Source organism: Anopheles ziemanni, chromosome 3 (genome assembly GCF_943734765.1).
Source record: "Anopheles ziemanni chromosome 3, idAnoZiCoDA_A2_x.2, whole genome shotgun sequence".
NCBI classification, from domain to species: domain Eukaryota; kingdom Metazoa; phylum Arthropoda; class Insecta; order Diptera; family Culicidae; genus Anopheles; species Anopheles ziemanni.
In genome coordinates, this window is record NC_080706.1 from 38770110 (window position 1) to 38790024 (window position 19915).

Below are 19915 nucleotides of genomic sequence, written 5' to 3' on the forward strand. Positions count from 1 at the left end.
CCACCACCGGGAGGACACATCGTGGGGCCAATGTACCCCTCATGTGGAACCAAGGGTGTTGCCGGGCGAGGCGCATGTGGGGTCTCTGTCGTGTCGTTGCTCTGGCACTTCCCGCCCCGGCCAGGTTCATGTACCGGTGACATGAATGGGCGAATGTGTAATTATTATCACCGCGAGCAGCAGTTTTTGGTGAGCTACAAGAGAGTCCTCCGCCGACCCTAAACGGGCCAAACCTCTCCCCTCACTTCCGTAACCCTTCGGTCAGACAAGTCAGTCAATGTCTGAGTGGTGTGGCGGAGGAGTCGGCACTCGAAGACCCACGCACCACTTCCACTGCGGGGAAGAAAGGGAGGAAAGCAATGTGGAAAACTGGGCGGAAGTGAGTTGCAACGGTGCCCGGTTGAATGTATTATGAGAAGGTCATTTGTTTTTTTGACAACGCAAATAGTACGAGCAGCGGAGTGCGTACTTTTGTCACAATTAGAGGAGAAATAAATGGAGATGTCCATGCTCTGGTGAGTTTGAGAGGGTCACACGGAATTGAATCAAATGTCGTATGAAATTGCATTTTCCTGTCGGTTTTAGGATTATTTACTTGCCTGTCAGTCAGTGGGTTTGAGAACTAAACGTATGTAGACGATAGTCATAGACATTCGAGATCTACAACGGTAATTAATATTCAAGCAAATTGATTCTTTGTAGTGGTTTTATAAATTACATCCTTTTCAGAGAGCGTGCGAAAAGATGATCAATCAACAGAAACTTGTGGATGAGGAAGTTCCTTTTTGTTGAAAATTGTGTTATTCACATTCTTTACAACTACGGAGTTTAACTAAACCCCGAGTAGTTTAAACACAAATACTTGGTACACTCAGTTTATCTAAAGCTATAGTCAAAACAACAACTATAGACAAAAACCGACTCTTGACTATACAAATTTATGAACGACACACTCCGCAGAGGACTCATTGTCCAGAATGAATGAATTTACTTTTCACCAAATATAGAGAATTTGGCTGTGATACAAATTTATAAAGCGTGCACGAAGACGAAATGGTTCGCGGTTCTACGGAATTTGCAAGCAACCTTACCTCAGAGCACAACCGTTCTGGACCCTGTATCTGTGCCCATATCCTCGTTTTTCTTCGATCATTCATGCCTCACTCATATCTTTGCGGACCCGTAGGATTTCGGTCCACGGTGGATAAAGATCCTAATAAAAAGAAAAGAATTATATTTTTTTCAAGTTAGGATAGGTGGATGAAGGTGGAAGTGGATGTGGTGCAAGGTGAGTGACAACATTTCACAGAACCTCAGATCCAGACGTTCGGGAAGTGACCGAATGGAAGGACGGAGGCAGAGACCAACAACCATGCACATACATAAGTCCCAAACATTTGGACGATCAAACAAGAACTCTTGACTTGTCCGGGCGCGTACAATAAACCATGATTCATGCTATATTAGTATCGTCGACAACGTCTTCGTCATCGTCGGACGTGCCTTCCCGCTCCAAGGGTGAAGCAGGAACGGCGAGGCGAATCGAATCCAAAGGTACCCACGCTCTGCGGGGCGCCAGACAACACAACGGTGTAGTGTTCCCCGGGATCGGTTCTCAGGATCGCTGGTACCTCGCACCCGACTCTCCGTTGCCGCTCATTTGCCTTCGGAGTCGCACGAAAGCTCTGGACTGGACGAAGAACGAAGCCCCAGTGGCGCGATGTACCTTTTGCCTGAGTTTATTGACTAATTTAAATTAATTTCTCATCGGCCCAATGGGCAGGAGGAGCCCAATATGTGGACATCGGAGTACGTCGCCATCGAGAGGTCCACAAACCCATTCTCGTGTGCTCGGGAAAGGCAAGTCCCTGTCCAAACAGTGACGACGGGTGGGTTATAAGCTTCCGTTTGGGTAGCAGGTTCCGGGGCCCACTCCCCTGTGGTGAACAAATCATGAAGAAAGAAAGGGGGGAAGTTTTAATTAGCAAACTGAGGCAGAATGTGCACGCCTGCAGCTTGCGGCGGTCACTTGTTGGGACCTGCAAAATGGGAGGCAACAAAGGAGGATCTTCCGATCCTTAGCAAGTCTCTCGGGGGTCTCACTAATCCGCGATGAAATGCCTCATCATGGTCCCATCGGGTGCAGCTCATCGAAAAAACTTAGCCCGGATGAGTTTCGTGAATACTTTGTACTTCCACCAGGGATCTCCTACTAGGGAGCCTAGAGCGTGGCAGCGCCATCTTCCCAGCTGGAAGTGCTCAATTATCCACTAATTACTCGGCGCAGGGTTAGTTTTCGGTCTTAATTGACAGCGACAACGGCTGAAAAAACAAAGAGCACGCTGGGTTCGGGCGGTGTTCAACGAACCACCGCGGGGATTTGCATCCGAGGTGAACTCGCGAGGGGGAAACGGAGAGCTATCAGTGTCCCATTTCGGGGCTTGACACGGTTTTCTAAAGCGTACAAGCGTTTCGGATACGGTGAGGGACGACGACACCGGGTGTCTGGGTGGATCACAAACGGCGTACAAATCGACGCGGAACTGATTACGGTAAATTGGAGGGCAATTTTCAAAGCTCGTACAACATGGCAGGGCACCGTCAGAGACTCGTCAATGGTTTCCCTACCCTCCCGATGGGTAATAATCGTCCGCTTGGCCGGGAAATGGTCCATCGAACAGAGCCACACCAGCAGCAGCAGAGATGCTGCCCTCTAGTGCTCGGGGCCAAACGGCGTCGAACAATCGAGGTGAAACCGAAGGATGCACCGAGAACCGTCTCCGTATCTGGACGGCATGTTCAGGTAGTAGGTCTCCACCTCGAGGCCTTGGACGCAATCGATGATAAATATATGCTAATCGCATTGGCCTCCGGTTAGTGTTTCGCAATGTTTACGCTGGGTAGCATTAAAATCTCTCCGACGCGCAGTCGCTCAGGACGAACGTTTATTATCCTGGGCCTGAATTCCTACGCCGGAATGTTCTCCCCGTGTTTGGGGTAAAGTATGCCGACCCGGTACGCTGAAGCGTTGGTTTGGTACTCCACGAAAGATGTTTCGTTTTTTCGAGCCAGCCATAGAAGGGAGTTCCGAAGAGTCTGAGCTCACTGCTGCCACACCTCACCCAGGGATGATGTGATGAAGAGCTGCGAGGCGGCATTCCTGAACGATCGACGGTGCATATGATCGCATACCGTCTCGCGTATGATGCACTTGAACCGTAGCCGTACAGGTGTTGCACGGTTGTCTCCGTGTCCCCGGGGTCGCCGTTCCGGGCTAACAGACACCGGTTGCGGGCAAACCGGTTCTCGCCGGCCAGTCATCATAATCTGCCCCGGTGTGTGGCGCCCGATCGTAGGTTCCGAAACGAACAGAGCTTGCTCATTTCGTCATGGCTTCCCGTGCGCGTGGTCGTGCCCGGCCGTGAGGGAAAGGACACCGTCGGGAGTGCACAGGCGAGGCTCCCGGTTGGGCACGAGCGTTGGATCTGTTTAATTCAATCTATTACAAGCCCGATTAAATCGGCACGATCGTAAATTAGTCGTGTGTGTTTGGTTTTTCGCGAGCGCCCCATGATGCGTTCATTAGACCGCGCATGTCTTCACGGGACGGGACGAACTCCTTCGTGATGGTTAATAATTGTGTGCAAAAGTGCATAAATTACCGCGCGAAACAATAATTCCCACCGTCCGCCTCCGATGAAACGGTGCGGAGTCGAGCGCGCGCGGGACCTCAAAGGGTCATTGGTGGGCCTCTTGGTTCCTCTCTCCCCCCCCCCCCTGCGTTCGTCCGTTCTGCCGTTCTGCAACCTTTGTGTGAGTCGCGCGGCCATGGACTTGAACAATCGAGCCCTTCCCGTCTCCCGCACCCCGGGCCTCCGGCAGGCAGTCGTCTACGCCAGCCACGTCCGTCAGTCAGTCAACCGCCATGTGGTGTGGCATGAATGAGCCGCAAATGACATTGAGATAATCACGATTCCATCTGGCTGCCGTCTTGCGTAGACACCGGGAATGTTCGGCTAGCGAATCCCCCCCCCCCCCCCTTCTGACCGATCCCGGGGAGCTCGATGGGGATCTATCTTCGTCACCCGCTGACGGATCTGATCTGTACCGTTTCCCTTTCGGTCCGAGACGAAGTTTCCGGCGGCGCACTTCGATGTGGCATTTTGGAGGAGTTATAGTTAAACTTCCCGGACAGGTTCGGACTGAAACGACGTCTGACAAACTCCTTCTGCTACCGGGTTTTCTATCCAGAAATCATAATTATCCGGGCGAGTAAACAAACCAAAAAAACAGGTTTAAATAGTACACAACGGGCAAAACCTCAATCGGGGCCGGAGGAAGTGGAACAGAACCATCCAAATGTCGCCGATCGCCATTTTGAACTTGAAACGGTGCGCACGGGGTTACCTAAATACGGCAAAAAAGCTGATTAAGAAGCCGGGGGAAAACTGGGCAAAAACCAACGAAAACCAAATAACGACTCACAGACAACTTCCTAATCTTTCCAACTCGAAGCGGAATCATGTCATCCGGGGCGCACGGTAATTGATTCAACTTGTCCTCCCGTGCTTCCGCTCCGCTTTTTTTTTAAATGCGCAATTTCCACCGAAGCAAGGGAAAAAGTTTTACAATTTCCCCCCGCCCCTCCTCCGCGCGGGTTGACAAGGATTCCGGGCCAGGTCGCTTCCCGGAATTCATTTGCATATTACACCGATGAGTCCGTTTGCTTCGTTTGAATAAATACTGCCTTCGGAATACGAATCCCGCGCGGAGGAGCGTGGTGTGGAAAGTGAAAGGAAGTCCACCGCGGGAGGATAACTTATTTTTGCTAGTCCCCGGAAAGATTTCGTGCCACAGTTTAGCCCTTCGCTCGATTGTGGTGCACCTGAAGCCCTTTTTCGCAATTCCTCCTATAACCGTTCCGGAGGTCGCAAGGTCGCGTCGGGTGGGTGGTGGGCTCAGTGGAGCGTGAACGTTTCGGTTTCTGTTTACCTCACCGTAGGTCTCGTACTCATCGCCATCATCATCATTGCCGTTCGTGGTGCGGACGTTCCGTTATGTTAATGATGGGTTAATTATTGGGTTATAAAATTTATCGATAAATCAGTTCTTTGCTCATCATTCGGGGGAATTCGTAGCGCGTCGGACTACCCGGCTGACTTACTGGCTGGCTGAAATGGATCGTCAGCACCCATCGTAAGGGCTCCGGTTAGCGGTTGGTTCTTTCTAATGAAGAAGAGTCGCTGGCAAAGCAACCAGTTCGTCTGGAACAAAGAACCGACTCAAACTTGAAGACCCGCTGAGTGAGCCGTTTGGTGAATGTATTGCTTCCGGAAGTAGGTCTTCCACCCGATGACAGTCGACGGACGGAACCGGCTGACATGTTTATCATCAATTGAAGCGAAGTTATTAGCATAGCAATCGGGTCAGCCGAAGTTTAGCCACGGCTGCCCCGCAAGGTCGGAGAAATAGTTGCCCGGGGAGTTCGAGTTCTGTACGTCGTTCGTGCTCACTGCGGTAAATTCGGGATGAATATTTTAAACCCCGCGCTCCCCGCCTTCCCGGCCGAAAACCCGGGCTGACGTCTTTATCTACCTTTTTCTTGGCCTCGGGAAGCATGACGTTGTTGGGTGCGTTTTTTTTTGTTTCCCTTAAGATTTCCTTTTACTAATTCGGGGAATTCATTAGTTTGGCCGGCCCTCAGGTGGGGGGTTATGTCTGCCCCGCGCTATGGCGTGTCCGGGGACACGGTTTTTATGTGGTTTTAATTGTGTCGAACACGTTTTAAACGACCACTTCAAACTACGAACGAGATCCCCAACGGCTGCACACTGCGGAGAAAGACTCCGGGCTCCGGGAGTTCAATTGGAGATGATCGTGAGTTCGGCCGTGCATCTTCCGAACGGATCGGACGAAGTCATGAATCGATGAAGGCGTCGTCGTCGTCGTTGTCGTCGTCCGGTAACCAAAAGCCTACCGAAACGGAACGGGAGAATGAGATAAAAAAGTAATTTAATTAATTTCCGAACATAAAATTTGCCGTCGTCCGGAAAACAAAACGTTCAAACAGCGTCGTGAGAGAAGCGGGCAGACGATCGAAAGGCTCCTTTTTTCCCCGAAAATCCTGATCGTCAACCTCGAACCCCGAAGGCCAGGCTCGTCCCCTCGATGCCGAGCGCTGGTCGATCACCCAGCCGAGGAGGGAAACCGATGGAGCACGCGAATTTCCAGCGAAATTGAAACGCGATACATTCCAATTAGCATTTCTGGTGACTCGGTGTACACATGGCGTTTGACGATGCTGATGGTGACGATGATCCTCGGCCATCGCTGGTGGATACCCGAGCGGTATGGTGGCGTGGTGTGCAACCATCAGCGGCACCACCTTCGATTGGATTTTTGCGGTGCAAACACCGATGGGACCAATAAATTAGAACCTAAACCAAACGGTTCGTTTCGATCCGGTGCCGAGGGAATCCTTTTTTAGTTCGAAAACACCCGATTGGGAAAGGAGATGTCTGTGTGTGTGTGCGCGAAAAAATCGGTTCATCCCCGTTGTTGCTAATATAGTTGTCAGCGAGGTTGGAGGGATGCGGTGTTAGGCCATCGCCGGTATTTTGTCACCGGGCGGCTGGAGATGGATGGTACGAGCTTTACGGCGCATACGAAGCCTCATTCCACGATAAGCCGGTCCAGTGGAACATCGGTGATATATGGTAGTGTCGGGAAAGGCATGCTCCCAGCAAGGCAAGCTGTTGCAATTTTCATGCAAAATATATTGCTACATTTTTCGAGCCGTTCCAGAAGGAAATCGCTGCGCACTAAGCACGGGCTGGCTTATCCAGAGTTTGTCCTCGGGGGTGTCAGGCAAATTCCTCGATCAAGAAAACACCTTTCGGAATGCCTGTTTGCACACTAGCCGGCGAGCCGTGTAATGCTGCTGCGTTTTGCGGAAGACGAAACAAGTCGCACACCATCGCTCCGGAAAGAAGATCGAGAGGGTGCGAACAAAGAAAACCGCCTCTACCCGAAGGCAACGGCGTGGAGTTGGGCATGAACTTTATAAATTTATAAAACTTTATGTAACATATATTTTAACACCATAATTTAACTACTGCCACTTGGTGCGCCCTGATCCCTCGAGGCAAGAGAAAGAACGAAAAGACAAACCCCAAAACCACACCAGGTCGAGGATGGTAGGGTAGTAGAATTTCCCGAAGGCTCTTGTTCATCCCTCGCGCAGTGATAATGTTTAGCTTTGGGTAGAGCTGGCTTTTGTTTTTTTTTTTTTTTTCAATTCGTTTGGTTTGGAGTTTCGCCTGTTTTGTATCAAGATGACCAAAGTTTTTCTTCACACCTCATCTTCCATTTGTTTTGATTCGCGATGCAGAAAGCCTGAAAAGTTTGCTGTCTAGGTATTTATGTCTTTCGAGATTATTTGTGGTTATTATATAAAAAAAACATTTTTTATGTTTTTTGCATTATACTGGTCTTTGGGGGTAGAATGTAACAAATCAATTGAAATTTGAGGTCAACAATAACAAACTCGAAATGAAAGATGTGATGATGGGTGCATATGAAATAAATGCAACATTGCTCCGGCATGGTAGCAGCATAAATCAATCCTATATGGGTGTTCCACTGGTGAAAAGGTTCATTTAAGTGTTTCACAAAGCAAAGAAATATCGTGAATAGAACTCATTGAACCTTTTGTGAGTATGCTGGATGAAGATGTATCCTGCTTGCCCATCTTCAGTTCAAGCTAGGAAAATTGAAACCAGCACAGCATGAAACATTTTGTCCTGTGCAAGTGTATTATGTTTGCCATCGGCTGTCATTGTTCACACGACAAGAGATTACAGTAAGAATAATAATTTAATTGTTGTGCCTTACAACAGTTGTGTTCACAACTAAAGATTTTGACTCTTTGAATTTTTCTTATTTTTCATTCGTTATCGAACTGTTTTTACACGTTATTTTGTAATGAAGTAAATGAATTCATTATGTATAATAAATTTAATCTAAAATAAAAATACCAAGTCATGAATATTAATTGCAATCTGGAATAAAATAGTATTTTAGTTCTAAATTCGACAGTTTTGTTCCGATATGACTTCAGTGTTGAGGAAACCAGATATGATTTTTCAAATCATTGAGATAGTCGATACAATACGGAACTATTTGAAAAAAATTTCCTATGGTGTTGGATCGGATATTCCTTACACAGGAAGTAATGCTCACCATTTCGTAGAAAAATAGAGGAAAACCAATCCCCCAAACGAGGCTTTTGTAAAAAATCGAAAAAAGTCATACGAGCGAAAAGAACATACGACCATATTAGCCTTTACCATGGAGTTGCTTCGGTTCAGTGTTTGCTTCACGTATAATCTGCGACTATGACACGCGAACCCACTTTGGCCCATTGTCTACCAGGAATATGGTTGATCCCCAGTGCCATCCTCTGCCCCATCCTCTCCCTCTCCACCGCCTTTCTACCATCGTCGTGACTAGAAACAAATGGTTATAATAAAATTACACTTTGTGTATCATAAATTCGCGTTAGCTCGGCATAACCGATATTGCTCGGGAGCTCGTTGAAAATCGAAGACTCCCAGCTCGAATGCGAAGAAGTAGGAGGTAAAACACCGTTTCGCTTCAGCCCAACGTAAGCTGGCGGGTAGGGCAAAAGAGGAGGCGTTCATGGGGGACAGGGGAACCTTTATCTTTTCCCTGTTTCCCCCGAGCGCTAAGTGAAACTTCGCATGGGCCAACTTTCGTACCGGGCCACGCGTCCTGTCGACGGCTGGGTGGGGAATGGTGGTTGGGTTGGGTAAATTACTACAATAATAACATAACCAGCAACACTAGCAGCGGAAAACACAGAAGTTTGGAAACCCCGTGCGATCGTTTGGGAACAAACCGAGCGGTAATGGAATTTGTACCGCTCAAGCGCAAGACGCCACGGAACGAGAACCTCCGTTCGCGGATCGAATGCAATCTCCAACCGTATGGCCCTCTCCTTTCCCCCTCGGATAGCTAGCCCGGGTTGAGCCCCACTGCCGGCAGATCCCATTTCCTTTATGCTCATCGGAAGGTATTGGGAGTCGTAGCGTAAATCCGACGACCCAGCCGTGCTCTTTTCGTGTACATCGTCGTCGTCGTCGTCGTTGTTGTCATCATCATTTTCAAAGTCTGCTCGTGGCCCGTTCTTTATCAATTTATTAGATTATAGGTGATTTTTATATGAACAACGATTGTTATTGTTTCAGCCCAGGGTGGGTATGCTCCTCCGTGAGCGCAAAAGAAAAAGTAAATAAAAAAGCAGCAGGCCGTAACCCCAAGCCACGCACCTTATTAATTTTACTATCCCCAGACGTCGCGTCCATGCGACCTGCGCCACATTGACTCGTTATCCACCCGCCCCGGCGGAGAAAGGGTACTTTTCGACCCGTATTGGCGTAGGAAAACCTACCGATACAATCCCGCACCGTTTCGTGTCGACGATGGGCTGCTTTCTGCGCGAGCTCACGTACGTCGAGCTCTCAATAAATTGCCGGTGAAATTACGCGACCGAAGACAAATAAGGAGCACGATTGGACCGACGGTGTACCGATGGCGTTGCAGGCATGGCCTTGAAACCTTCGGTTAACCTCATTCCCTGCGGAAGCTGGCGAGCAAGGGGCCCGAATGCTACCGATACCCGGGAGATAATCCCGGCAAACGACCCGCGACGGAAGGTCAACACGAAATTGCGGAAATTAAATGAAACGCAAACGGGACCGGTCGACAACGGGGTTGGGGCCCCTTCGGTCGGGGATGAAAACTTTGAAGGATTCCGTTTTTCGGTTGCATTTCGAGTTTGTTGGAAGAAAAATTAAAGTGTACAAAACTGGCAGGCTGCAGTCAAGGCAATTGCAATCGAATGACAAATCTCTGCCCCAAAGCTAATCCTCACTATTCACCGGGCCGAGCACCTCCGTGGTGGTTTCGTTCGCCGATAATCCGATTTGGCCGATTCAATTAAAAGGCCAAGAAGTCTCCCGGAAATCCCGCTTAGCGCATTCGATTGTCCCGCTGGGATTGCGTTGCGTCGGTATTTCACCAGCGGGCTGCACATGAGGTTTTATAAGCGGGATGCTGTTTGTGTACGGGGAGAAACCCTCAGAAGGTTGACATACAGAAAAATAAACCATAAGTCGAATGAGGCGAATAGAAACCGAACAAAAAATCGTCCATTTATAGCGACCGGGAGGAGAAGAAACGTCGAGAGGGACACTCGGGAAAATAATAGCCCTCGGTAAGGGAACGGCCGGTCCGGGGAAGCAGACCGGTAAGGAGTAACAAATACAAAACGGTGAGACAAACGGACGACAGCGCTCAAGAATATCGGTATGTCCCAGGCAGGCGAGCGCGAAACTTATTGCATCTTGTCCGCGTCGAGCAAGTGTGCGTGTGTGTGGGGGATAGGAACAGGCACAACTGGCAAAATATGGAATTGCAAACTGCAGAAACAGCACATTCCTTCCCTTTGAGAAGCCCTTGGGAAAGAAATGTAAGGCAAGCAAGCGGACCATACAAATAAAAAAAAACATAACACAAAATCTCTCACCGGACAACTGATTCAGCAAATCGAAGAAGAAACCAAACCCGCTATGAGAAATAAGGTGAGGAGCAAATTTTAAGGAGAAGCGCGCGAAAAGAAAACATGAAATAAACAGAAGTGCAACGAATAAAGTAACACACACAGCAAGCAATCGATCGTACCGCGCGATCAGTTGCGGGTGCGGTAAGGGGATTGGGTGTGAAATGAAACAAAAAACAGAAAAAAGGAAATTCACCAACTTGGGAAGCGATCGAGCGAACGGTGCAATTGTCACGCCTCTTTTCGATTTAAAATACTATATTAATCGATACGCAACAGCATATATCATGTTCTCGCCGTTTGGGCCGGGGGTTTGTTTTGTTTCTGCCCTCCGAGGGCAAATCATTTTTCTCCTTTTGCCGGTTGGAGTGGAATTCATCTATTTTGGTTGCATCTTTTTCTATTGTAAACGATTGTTTTTATTGCATTAAAATTATATTGATTTTAATTTTTTATTTTAACATAATATGTGCTTTTGCAAGATTTTCCGATTTGTTCATATGCATATTTATTTAACAGATCAATAGAACTGTATCTAAAACCTAATATTTCATCTTGTTTCATAGAGTAGTACTGTTGTAAATAATCTAAAAGTCCTTAATGAATAAACAGTATGTATTAAAAAGTATGCAAAGTCACTTAAAACTGCCAACAGACACGTTCGAACCATGTAAAACAATGGCACAATTTTCCTTTCTAACTTCACGCACCCAGTTTTTTCTCCTCCTTGTTTAGGTGTCGTGTTTTCTTTTCCTGTTCCGTTCGGTTTTGTGCGTCACGAGCAGCAGCCGACAATCCATTAAAGTCGAAACAAAATTTATAAAGTGCCGTTGTGCGCTCCACCGCCGTGGCCGTGGCGCGGACGGACATAAATTATGTAGGTGATGAATTTCCTACGGACGGACCGGCCAGAAGCGCAAGCCCGCTATACATATACATATTTTGTGGCGGGTGGCAATAATGGGAAACAAAATAAACGCTCGCACCCGATAGCCCAATTTAAAGGCGGCCACCAGCACCGGCCTGGGCGCAGAACATTTTCCTTTCGGCGAAACTCCCACTCCCATCGGCGGCACACTTGCTACAACTTTTTGCTTTCTTTTTTTTTGGAAACTCGTGGCCACAACCACGAACCCATCAGCTGCATAGTCACGCTGGCACGATGGTGACGGGGGAGAGGGGTGAGGGCGAAGGAGTGGATGGTTGGCGAACGGATCTAGTCGTCCGTGGCAGGGCGTTTTCATTAATAAAATGCCACCGGGCCGGCCAGTCGGTCAGCAAGCAGCGCCGAGTTTTCGTGGCGAACACGAAAAATGGTATGTCAAGAATTTTGACGTTTTGAAGACGTCCGTTCCGGGGCCCCGAACTGACCCTCCCGCCTTAGACGGGGCAGCTATAGCGCATGGAAACGAAAAAAAATGGGAGTCCAGCCGGCAACAAACACACACAAACACACGCTAGCGATGCTGTTAGTTACACCGGAATGGTGATGGATTTTGATTTTCTTTATTGTTTTTGTGTCTCCCGGGGCGGGTAGCGGGGGGAGAGTGGGCGGGTGAGTGGCATGGACCTCGTACGGCCACGCTTTGCTGGCTACCGAGCCACCGAGTTTTCCCCGCCGCGAAGAAGAAACCGGGTAGACGGGGAAACCTGGGTGTGGTTCCTTGGCCTCGGCGAAGGGGTTTTGGGAATGGCGTCAACGTTTTCGGTAGCTAAAACTTTTGACTACCGCCCGTCGGGCCGCAGTCCGTCCCCGGATTCCTGCCGTCCTCTTTGCGTCTCGATTCGATTTCTTTTTCCCGCAGCCGCTTTCGGGTTGTCTTTCCTGCCCGGGCGAACCTTTATCAAACCTTTGCGCGAGCGCAGACCGCGTATCAATCAAAGGGAAATTTCACTAATGGAAGCTGATTTATGTCCATCAAGCCATGAGTCAAATTAAAAGCCATTATGCTTGCCGAACGAGCCGCCGCGTGTCAACATGACCCGTTACGAACCGACGTCGAATGCTACTAAATTCGAATTTTATATATTCTTTTCCTATAACTCGCAACTATACGCTTTATGATTAGAAGCATATGAAGCAAAGTAGGATTTTTCCGACGGTATTCTCAACTTGTTTGCCACCGCTTCCTTCCTTCTAACGCTTTCCACCACATCGGTCGGACAATTTTTCCACCACCACCACCCCCTGGGGGACAGCACAAAATGGTAGCCAGATGAAATCGGTCCCCATCTTGATGCGTAGGCTCGAACGTTGGGTAAAATAAATCTCACCCCGCATTGGAATCGCGATTCGCACTGTGGAGGGAATTTTTGCGCAACTGCGTGCGTACCCAAACAACTACCATCGCCTGGTGGAACGCTGCGGGGCATGCGCGTATCTTACACTTTGTTGGGATGCTTTTTTTCCAACTCTCCCCACCTTGTGTTCTCAGTGAATGTGTGTTCCTTCCCAATCAAGATGCTGCGCTGTGTGTCTGTGATGCTGCGTTTGGACGCCAGGAGAAGCAGAACCCCGAAGCACGTCGCCCGAAGGGGTGGGTTGGCCAACCTTCCGAAGGGTTTACGTAATGGGCAACATTTTATTCCCGGTGCGTTGTTTTCTTTCTATTTCCTTTGCTACTCCCCTCCTGTTGTCCTGTTGTTTCGAGCGGGTGGAAAATGCCGTCGGTATTTGGGACGTTGTCGCGCGGGTAAGTTTCCTACCCTGGTTAACGAGCTCACACACACACACATACACACACGCGCAGGGAAAGGACTCCCTCACGAGAGAAATAACTCAACCCGAAAGTGACGTGCAGCTAGTAGGTGGCAGCTTCGGTTGGAGGGGGCCGCGGGGGAAATAAGATAAACTTTCTGACGGGGATTTTTCCCCATCTCAAAAGACGCGAGGGATTGAGAAGATTCCGTTTTTTCCCGTTCCCCCCGGAGGACGACGAGGACGACAAGACGCACACAGTGGTAAAGTTTTCCCACAACCACCACGAACACCAACACCAACACCGACATGGGACCAGCGAACCTCCGGAGGGACACCCTAGTTTTCCCTAGTCATCCTCCCCCCACTCATCTCGTTTTCCTTCACGTCAGCCGTATTCTACTTTCCTTTGACTTTTCCGGGGCGAAATATCTGGCACTGCTTATCTTGATGCTGCTGGGTGTGGAAATTGTTTGTTCTCCAAACATGTCTGCAGCATGAATAATTTATATCGTTTGGGGAATCCTTTTCTCGCATCGGGTTTCCCTGCCCGCCCGCCCACCCGGGCGGTGGAAAACTTTCCATCCACGAACGGTTGGCAAATGTCCTCCGGGTGGCCGCGGGCCCCGTCTCCGCACCACTGGTTGGGGTTCTCGCCTTAGGCGGTAGGGATCCCTAGTTTCTTCGACGGACAAGAACAAGGATCGCACGAGTGAAAAGCGCACGGGCGCTTCCGAAGAAGAAAGAAAATTGAGCGGCAGGAGGATCTATTCTGATTCCAAGCAAGCCAAGTGTGCGATTAAAGCTGGATAGAGGGCGCGCAGAGCCACAGAGGTTTTGGGTCGAGATTGTCATCGTTATCACAGCCCACACACACACACACACACACATACTGAGTGAGATTGTGCTTCAAATAATCAACGATACAATTTCATCCCAAAGTGGGCAAAGTCTTGCACATCTCTCCTGCTTGGATGGGATTGTAAGATGCTTCTGGGGGATTTTCGGATCTGGTTTCATTTTATTTTGACCCTGCGCAGACACACAGACACACACATACACTTGATTTGGGAAAAGGACTCCCGGCAACGATTGTCTTAGAACGTGTTCACAAAGTCAGGCTGCGAAGAACAAAGCAAAACCCAAGATTGGAGGGAAAATCCTTCCAATCCTTTGCACGCAGATATACAAACCCACCCTCCGCAAACCCATCGTGTACGCGCATGTGAGCCACCCAAAACCCATCCCATTTCCACCCACAACTCAACCCATGTCGCCCAGCCGACATCTTGGCTCGTCCCGAGGCGAAGTTCCGGCCGGGTGTGCATGCACGTACAAGTGACCCAGCTGTCAACTTTAATTGGTAGCCAGATCCTACCGGGCAGATAGCAAGTTATTTCGATTCTAATTTATACACGCACATATACTACAGGCCCCGCGGGCCCAAGGAGAGGCTGCCGTTAGGCGGAAGAAAAACGCTTCTTAACCGTTTCGTCGTCGTTGTCTCATTTCGTTTATGTCTCATTTCGAATCATTTCCTTCCTACCTGGCACGGCTCCAGGAGGGCCCCGGAGGGTTTCTGGGCGTGTTGTTGGGTGGCCTTTGCATCGGAATGATGAGGCGAGCTACCTTTTTCTACTCAATTGGAAGTGGAAGATGGTGTTTTGGGGTAGATAATCGGAACTGTTTTCTGCAAGACATAATTTGCTCAATACCGAAATAAGGGTTGCATTGGTATCAGGAATGTAAGAATTAAATTCATTGTAATAAACTGAATCTAAATAGAGTACAACACGATGAAAGTGTAATCCTATCGAGCGTGGAATTTAATAATACGATTAAAAATTAAAGCTCAAGCATCGTTCACTAACGAAACAACGGATTTGTGCTACCTTAAATAACCGATCGAAATCGATCGTACCTCACATCGCGGCCCGGTACGGTATCATTTTCGCACCCAATCAACATTGTCAAGCCTGTTTTATGCCACTCAATCTTAATGTGTTTCCCACGCGCTCCGGTTCCGGAGGGCTCGAAAAAAAAATAAGACCCGAAAGCTCACCACTGGTTTCGAGGCGAAGTGTCCGACGAGAATGGGGATGGGAGTAGGTGAAGCGAGGTGGAATTGATCATCTAGCGATTCGGAATGGATCAATTTGAACCGTTTAAATAGCACCTCACCTGGCGGATGTTGGGGGGGGGGGAAGGTGGTGGTAAAAATCGACGAGAAAATATTGCCTCGGACAACGAATATGACAAACGAACAAGGGCAGGCCTTGCAGGGGAGGGCCCAGGGGAGGGCACTAGTGGTCTAGCCGTCTCAAACGGCAATCGAACCGGAGGAACCAGTTTCCTCCATCGGCAAAGAACACCAGAACGCCAACCGGCTCGCCGCACACACACACGGGATCCAGGTTTTGGCTTTCCTTTTTTCCGTTTTCTGTGTTTGAGTGTGTTGATTTCCGTATTTTCCCGTCCGCCGCATTCCCCTCCACCGACCGAGGTGCCCACGTTTAATTAAAGCAGATTTTGGAAATCGATACTCGGTCACAGATAAAAACCAATTAATAACACCTTTGTTGACAGTTTGCCTCCTCCGTGGCTCGGTTTTCGTTCGGTTTCGGAAACATTGGAGTTCGAATCGCCGCGAATCGATTTGCGGGCGCCCGGGGGGTGGTGGGTGGGCGAAACACGGAGAGACCGGACACACCCGCATCTAGCACCGAATTTGACACCGGAACCGGTTCCGGATAGAGCGCGTTTTATGGACAAGGATTCCGTAAACTGTCCTCTACCACGCGACACACGGCACGAAGTGCGTAGGGCTCCCCCCAGAGAGCCAGTTTGGCTGTTCCGTTTATATAAATACTTCTTGTTTTTATGAATTCCCCTCGCCGGGTTTCCATCTTCATGCTCCCCGCTCGGTTAAAGCTCACCTTTGAAGAGTCTGTTTGACAGCTGAAGAACCCCGAAAGCAACCATCGGACCGAGCACGAAAGCAACAACAATTACCGGATTGATGGATTGGAATTGGATTGGATCGGATTTTCTAATGCAAACGCACACACACACACACACACACACACACACACCTAGTGAGGGGGGCAAACCCACACAGGCGCGTACACTCGAGGAGTGACATGCGTGAAATGGATTCAGGAACCGGTGGCACGATGACGTCCGACGACCGAGAGGGTTATGGTTTTAATTGGGTTAATGTCAGTTTGACAGGCGCGCGCTGGTTCTCGGTGGCGTCGTGGTGTTGTTGTGTGTTCCTGCCCGCGCTAGGTTCTGTTATTGTCAGGCTGTTGCTTACCTGTTTCTTCCCCACTTCTTCCCCGCGCTTCTTCGGTTCGCTCGTTCCCAGAGCCGGAGGTCATGCGATTGTGACCAAACAGGCAATATCGCCATCCATCTTTTTTCCTCGGTTCTGTTTTCGTTCAACGATAGACTCGCCGGTTCTGGGGCTACAGCATTGATGAACAACTTGTTTCGGTGGCGACTGTTGTCCAGGGGGAGGGATGGGGCATTGATTGACCACCTGCAACGCTTCCGCCGTCTGTCGCTGCAGACGGAAGTGGACCAGAGTTGCCACCCGAAACCCGATCGGAGTTCATCCATTATTCAAGCTCTCAACTGTAGCGGAGCGGTTTTTGACAGAAAGGACACTGGACTCTCTCCCTCTCTCCTTTAGGTCCATGTTTGGGCTTTCGACGTTGTCATAGCAACTCGGTTCGCATATGCTCACGCTCTCGACGCACAAAGCTGTCAAAACATCGTCACCACCACCACTAAACAATCCGCCAGCAGAAAGCATAATGCGCCATAGGGGGACGAATGCAAGTAGGCAACGAGGCTCCAAACTCCAGCAGCAGACGCCAAGCGAATTCTGCGATGTATCTCAACCTTCGCGAGCTGCAACTCCGGAGTAGATGTGCGATGCACAAAGCATGCAGCAGCCGCTTGAAAAACACGCCAACTCTGTCCAACTCTCCGTGCCTCTCTTGCTCTCGTTCACTCCCGGCGGTCGCATCTCTCGCTCGCTTCTTTTACGCTGCTCTCGCGTGACACGGAGAAAAGTAGGCGTGGAAATGCGCTCGCTTCGCAGCCGGTTTTCCTTGCTTCTACCCTCCACATCCCGTACTCCTCCGACGGCGTCAATCCATTCCGATTGTCTGTCGCGCTTGCAGCCCCCACCAGCACGGGGTGGGTGGGAGTATTTCAGGGCAACCCCAACGGTGGGTGGTGCTGGGCGCGGGAAAAACAAAATGGATTTTATCGATTTTCCACCACGTTCACCAAACGAGGGTGTCTGGGGTGTTTTCGGCCGTTTTTTTTCTTCCTCCCTTTGACTTCAATTCGACGCGTCGTGGTTTATGGTTGAGCTTTGGGATTCAAAATTGAATGGCACTTTTCCTCCCGACCGTAGTCCCGGCCAACGATTTGACAATGGTGTGCGGTGGAAATTCCTCGCCCCCCTCGCCGGTCCCATTTCCACGGTGGAACACATTTAATTTGGTTATAATTAATGCCATCACGATGAGCTCGGGAAATCGTGAATTTATGGGGACGCGCTACATTCCGCCATTTTCCCGTGTTTCCAGGAAATTACCCCTTTCTGTTGCTGGGTGTTGTTGGTGGCAGAGTGAAAGAGAGTGTGGCGAAACGGGGAAGGTCAAAACGACCGTAATGGGAATGATATTACCATCGGAATGCGTTGAACGGAAATGATCCGAAAAGCCATTCCTCGCGGGACCATATTGATCCCGGGCACATTACATTCCTGTATGTATTTTCGGCTGCTCGATGGATTCCCAGTGCGTGTTTTCCGAAAAAGGGTGGCCCAACGAGGCGGCGAAGGTGAGGCTAACGTCACAGGACAACATTTGAATAAATAGTCGGCGTCACGGAAATGGGATTTATATTGTAATCAAGACACAGTGCATGCCCCTTCTAGGCGACCAGCAGGGTGTGGTTTACTTTCGTTCTTCCATGGAAAGTTGTAATGAAGTTTGATCAGCAAAATGGAAACTTTTGTTTTGAGGATTGAAAACAGAAAACTAAACATACTGCAACAAATAGAAGCAATTATTTCAAAGCTAGAATTTATGAACCACGAACAGTTTGTTGCTTTTTAAACACCTTCAAACAAAGCAAGTTTACGCAACAACAGCTCATTAGTCTTTTTCGATGGTCATTTGTTATAGATGTACGAAAGTTTAGGGAAAAAATGTGGAAATTTAAAGCATTACACTCATCCATCATCCGTGGCATGGAGGAAGGAAACAAACAGCAAACAAAAAACGAACCTGCATTTATGAAGTGATTAGTATGTTTCCGTCCCAACTGGAAAACAGAGAGCCCAAAACAACAGAATAATAATTAATTCAGCTACGTTTAACCTTAGCACACGCGAAATAGTCATGATGATAGTTCAACATTCTTTTTTTATGAACAGAGAAAGAGAGCGAGAGAGTAGTTGACGTTCACTCCAGTTTCCCGTAAGCTTCACAAGAAAATTGAATTTATCATCTTGGTCCAGAATTAATTGAAACGAGTGAAAAAAGACAAGCCGCCCATTTGAGTTTAACTCCGTTCATCAAGCTCCTTTCTTTAAAACCAAAATGGTTGGTCCGTTTCTCAAACAAATGGAAACTCGAGTATGAAGTAATTTTTCATTTTCCGTCTGTTTCTGGTTTGATTGAATTGCGTATTTTCTTCAATTCAGTGTTTTTTTTTCCTCCAAAAAGCGTCCATCAGTCTAGGAGTTAAAAAAAAAATGTTTCGCGCGTGTGTTTGTTGGTGACTGTCAGCGATGCCATATTTCTTCGTGGTTTGGAAAATGCGATGACTAACGAACCGATTTACGGTTTGGCCATCGAGGCGGATGGTCTCGTGCGGCTGACGAGTGCTCATTAAATGGGCAACGAATTCGCCGTAATAAGCCTCTGTCGCTGGGAAATAAAGCTAATTCGTTTGATGTTTTACCATTCACCAAAATAGCGCCAAACTTTGACATGTGTTTTGAAACGAATTTCGAACATAGGAATTGTTTGTGACGTTGGGTGCGTGCGGCGGAAGGCAACAATGTCAAACCGGTCGGATCAACGGATGCTCGAGGTGCCAGCTGCATGTCGTACAAGCCGAACGACAAGAAGCCCGATCCCGATCGTACTCCGCCCGTTCCGTCCGTTTGCCGTCCAAACGAACATTACTCACTCGAATCATCGTTCGCGGCTAAAATTGAGCAAAATTAGACACCCGAGCGACCGAGGTGGCGTTGAACCGGCACCGTCCGATCGTCCCGCAACGACCTGAAATTGATGGCCTCGGGGAAAAGCGGGCCCAGCAACCGCAGGAGCGCGAGCGACCGTGTCGGTCGGCTCAAATCAAAGTCGCTTCCCGAGCTCCAAGCCCCTCAGCGCGGCGCAGATCGATCTCTGCGTGGCGTGGCGTAATAAATCAATTTCAGACGTAATTGTTTTCCCGAGGCGAACCGACCCGGCTGCGGCGGACACTTTTCCGGACCAGTGTCCCCTCCCGTCCTCCTCCGCGAGCGGTGGCAGCCGGTTTTC

General features: G+C 49.0%; 1 protein-coding gene across 1 annotated transcript in view; it reads left to right on the forward strand.

Moving 5' to 3' along the window:
* LOC131286975 (GATA-binding factor C) overlaps nt 1-19915 on the forward strand; it is an 87464-nt gene that overhangs the window by 58235 nt on the left and 9314 nt on the right. Inside the window, exon 5 of the mRNA XM_058315986.1 lies at nt 6957-6965. Coding sequence (XP_058171969.1) covers nt 6957-6965 — 9 coding nt within the window. The remainder of the gene's footprint in view (nt 1-6956; nt 6966-19915) is intronic.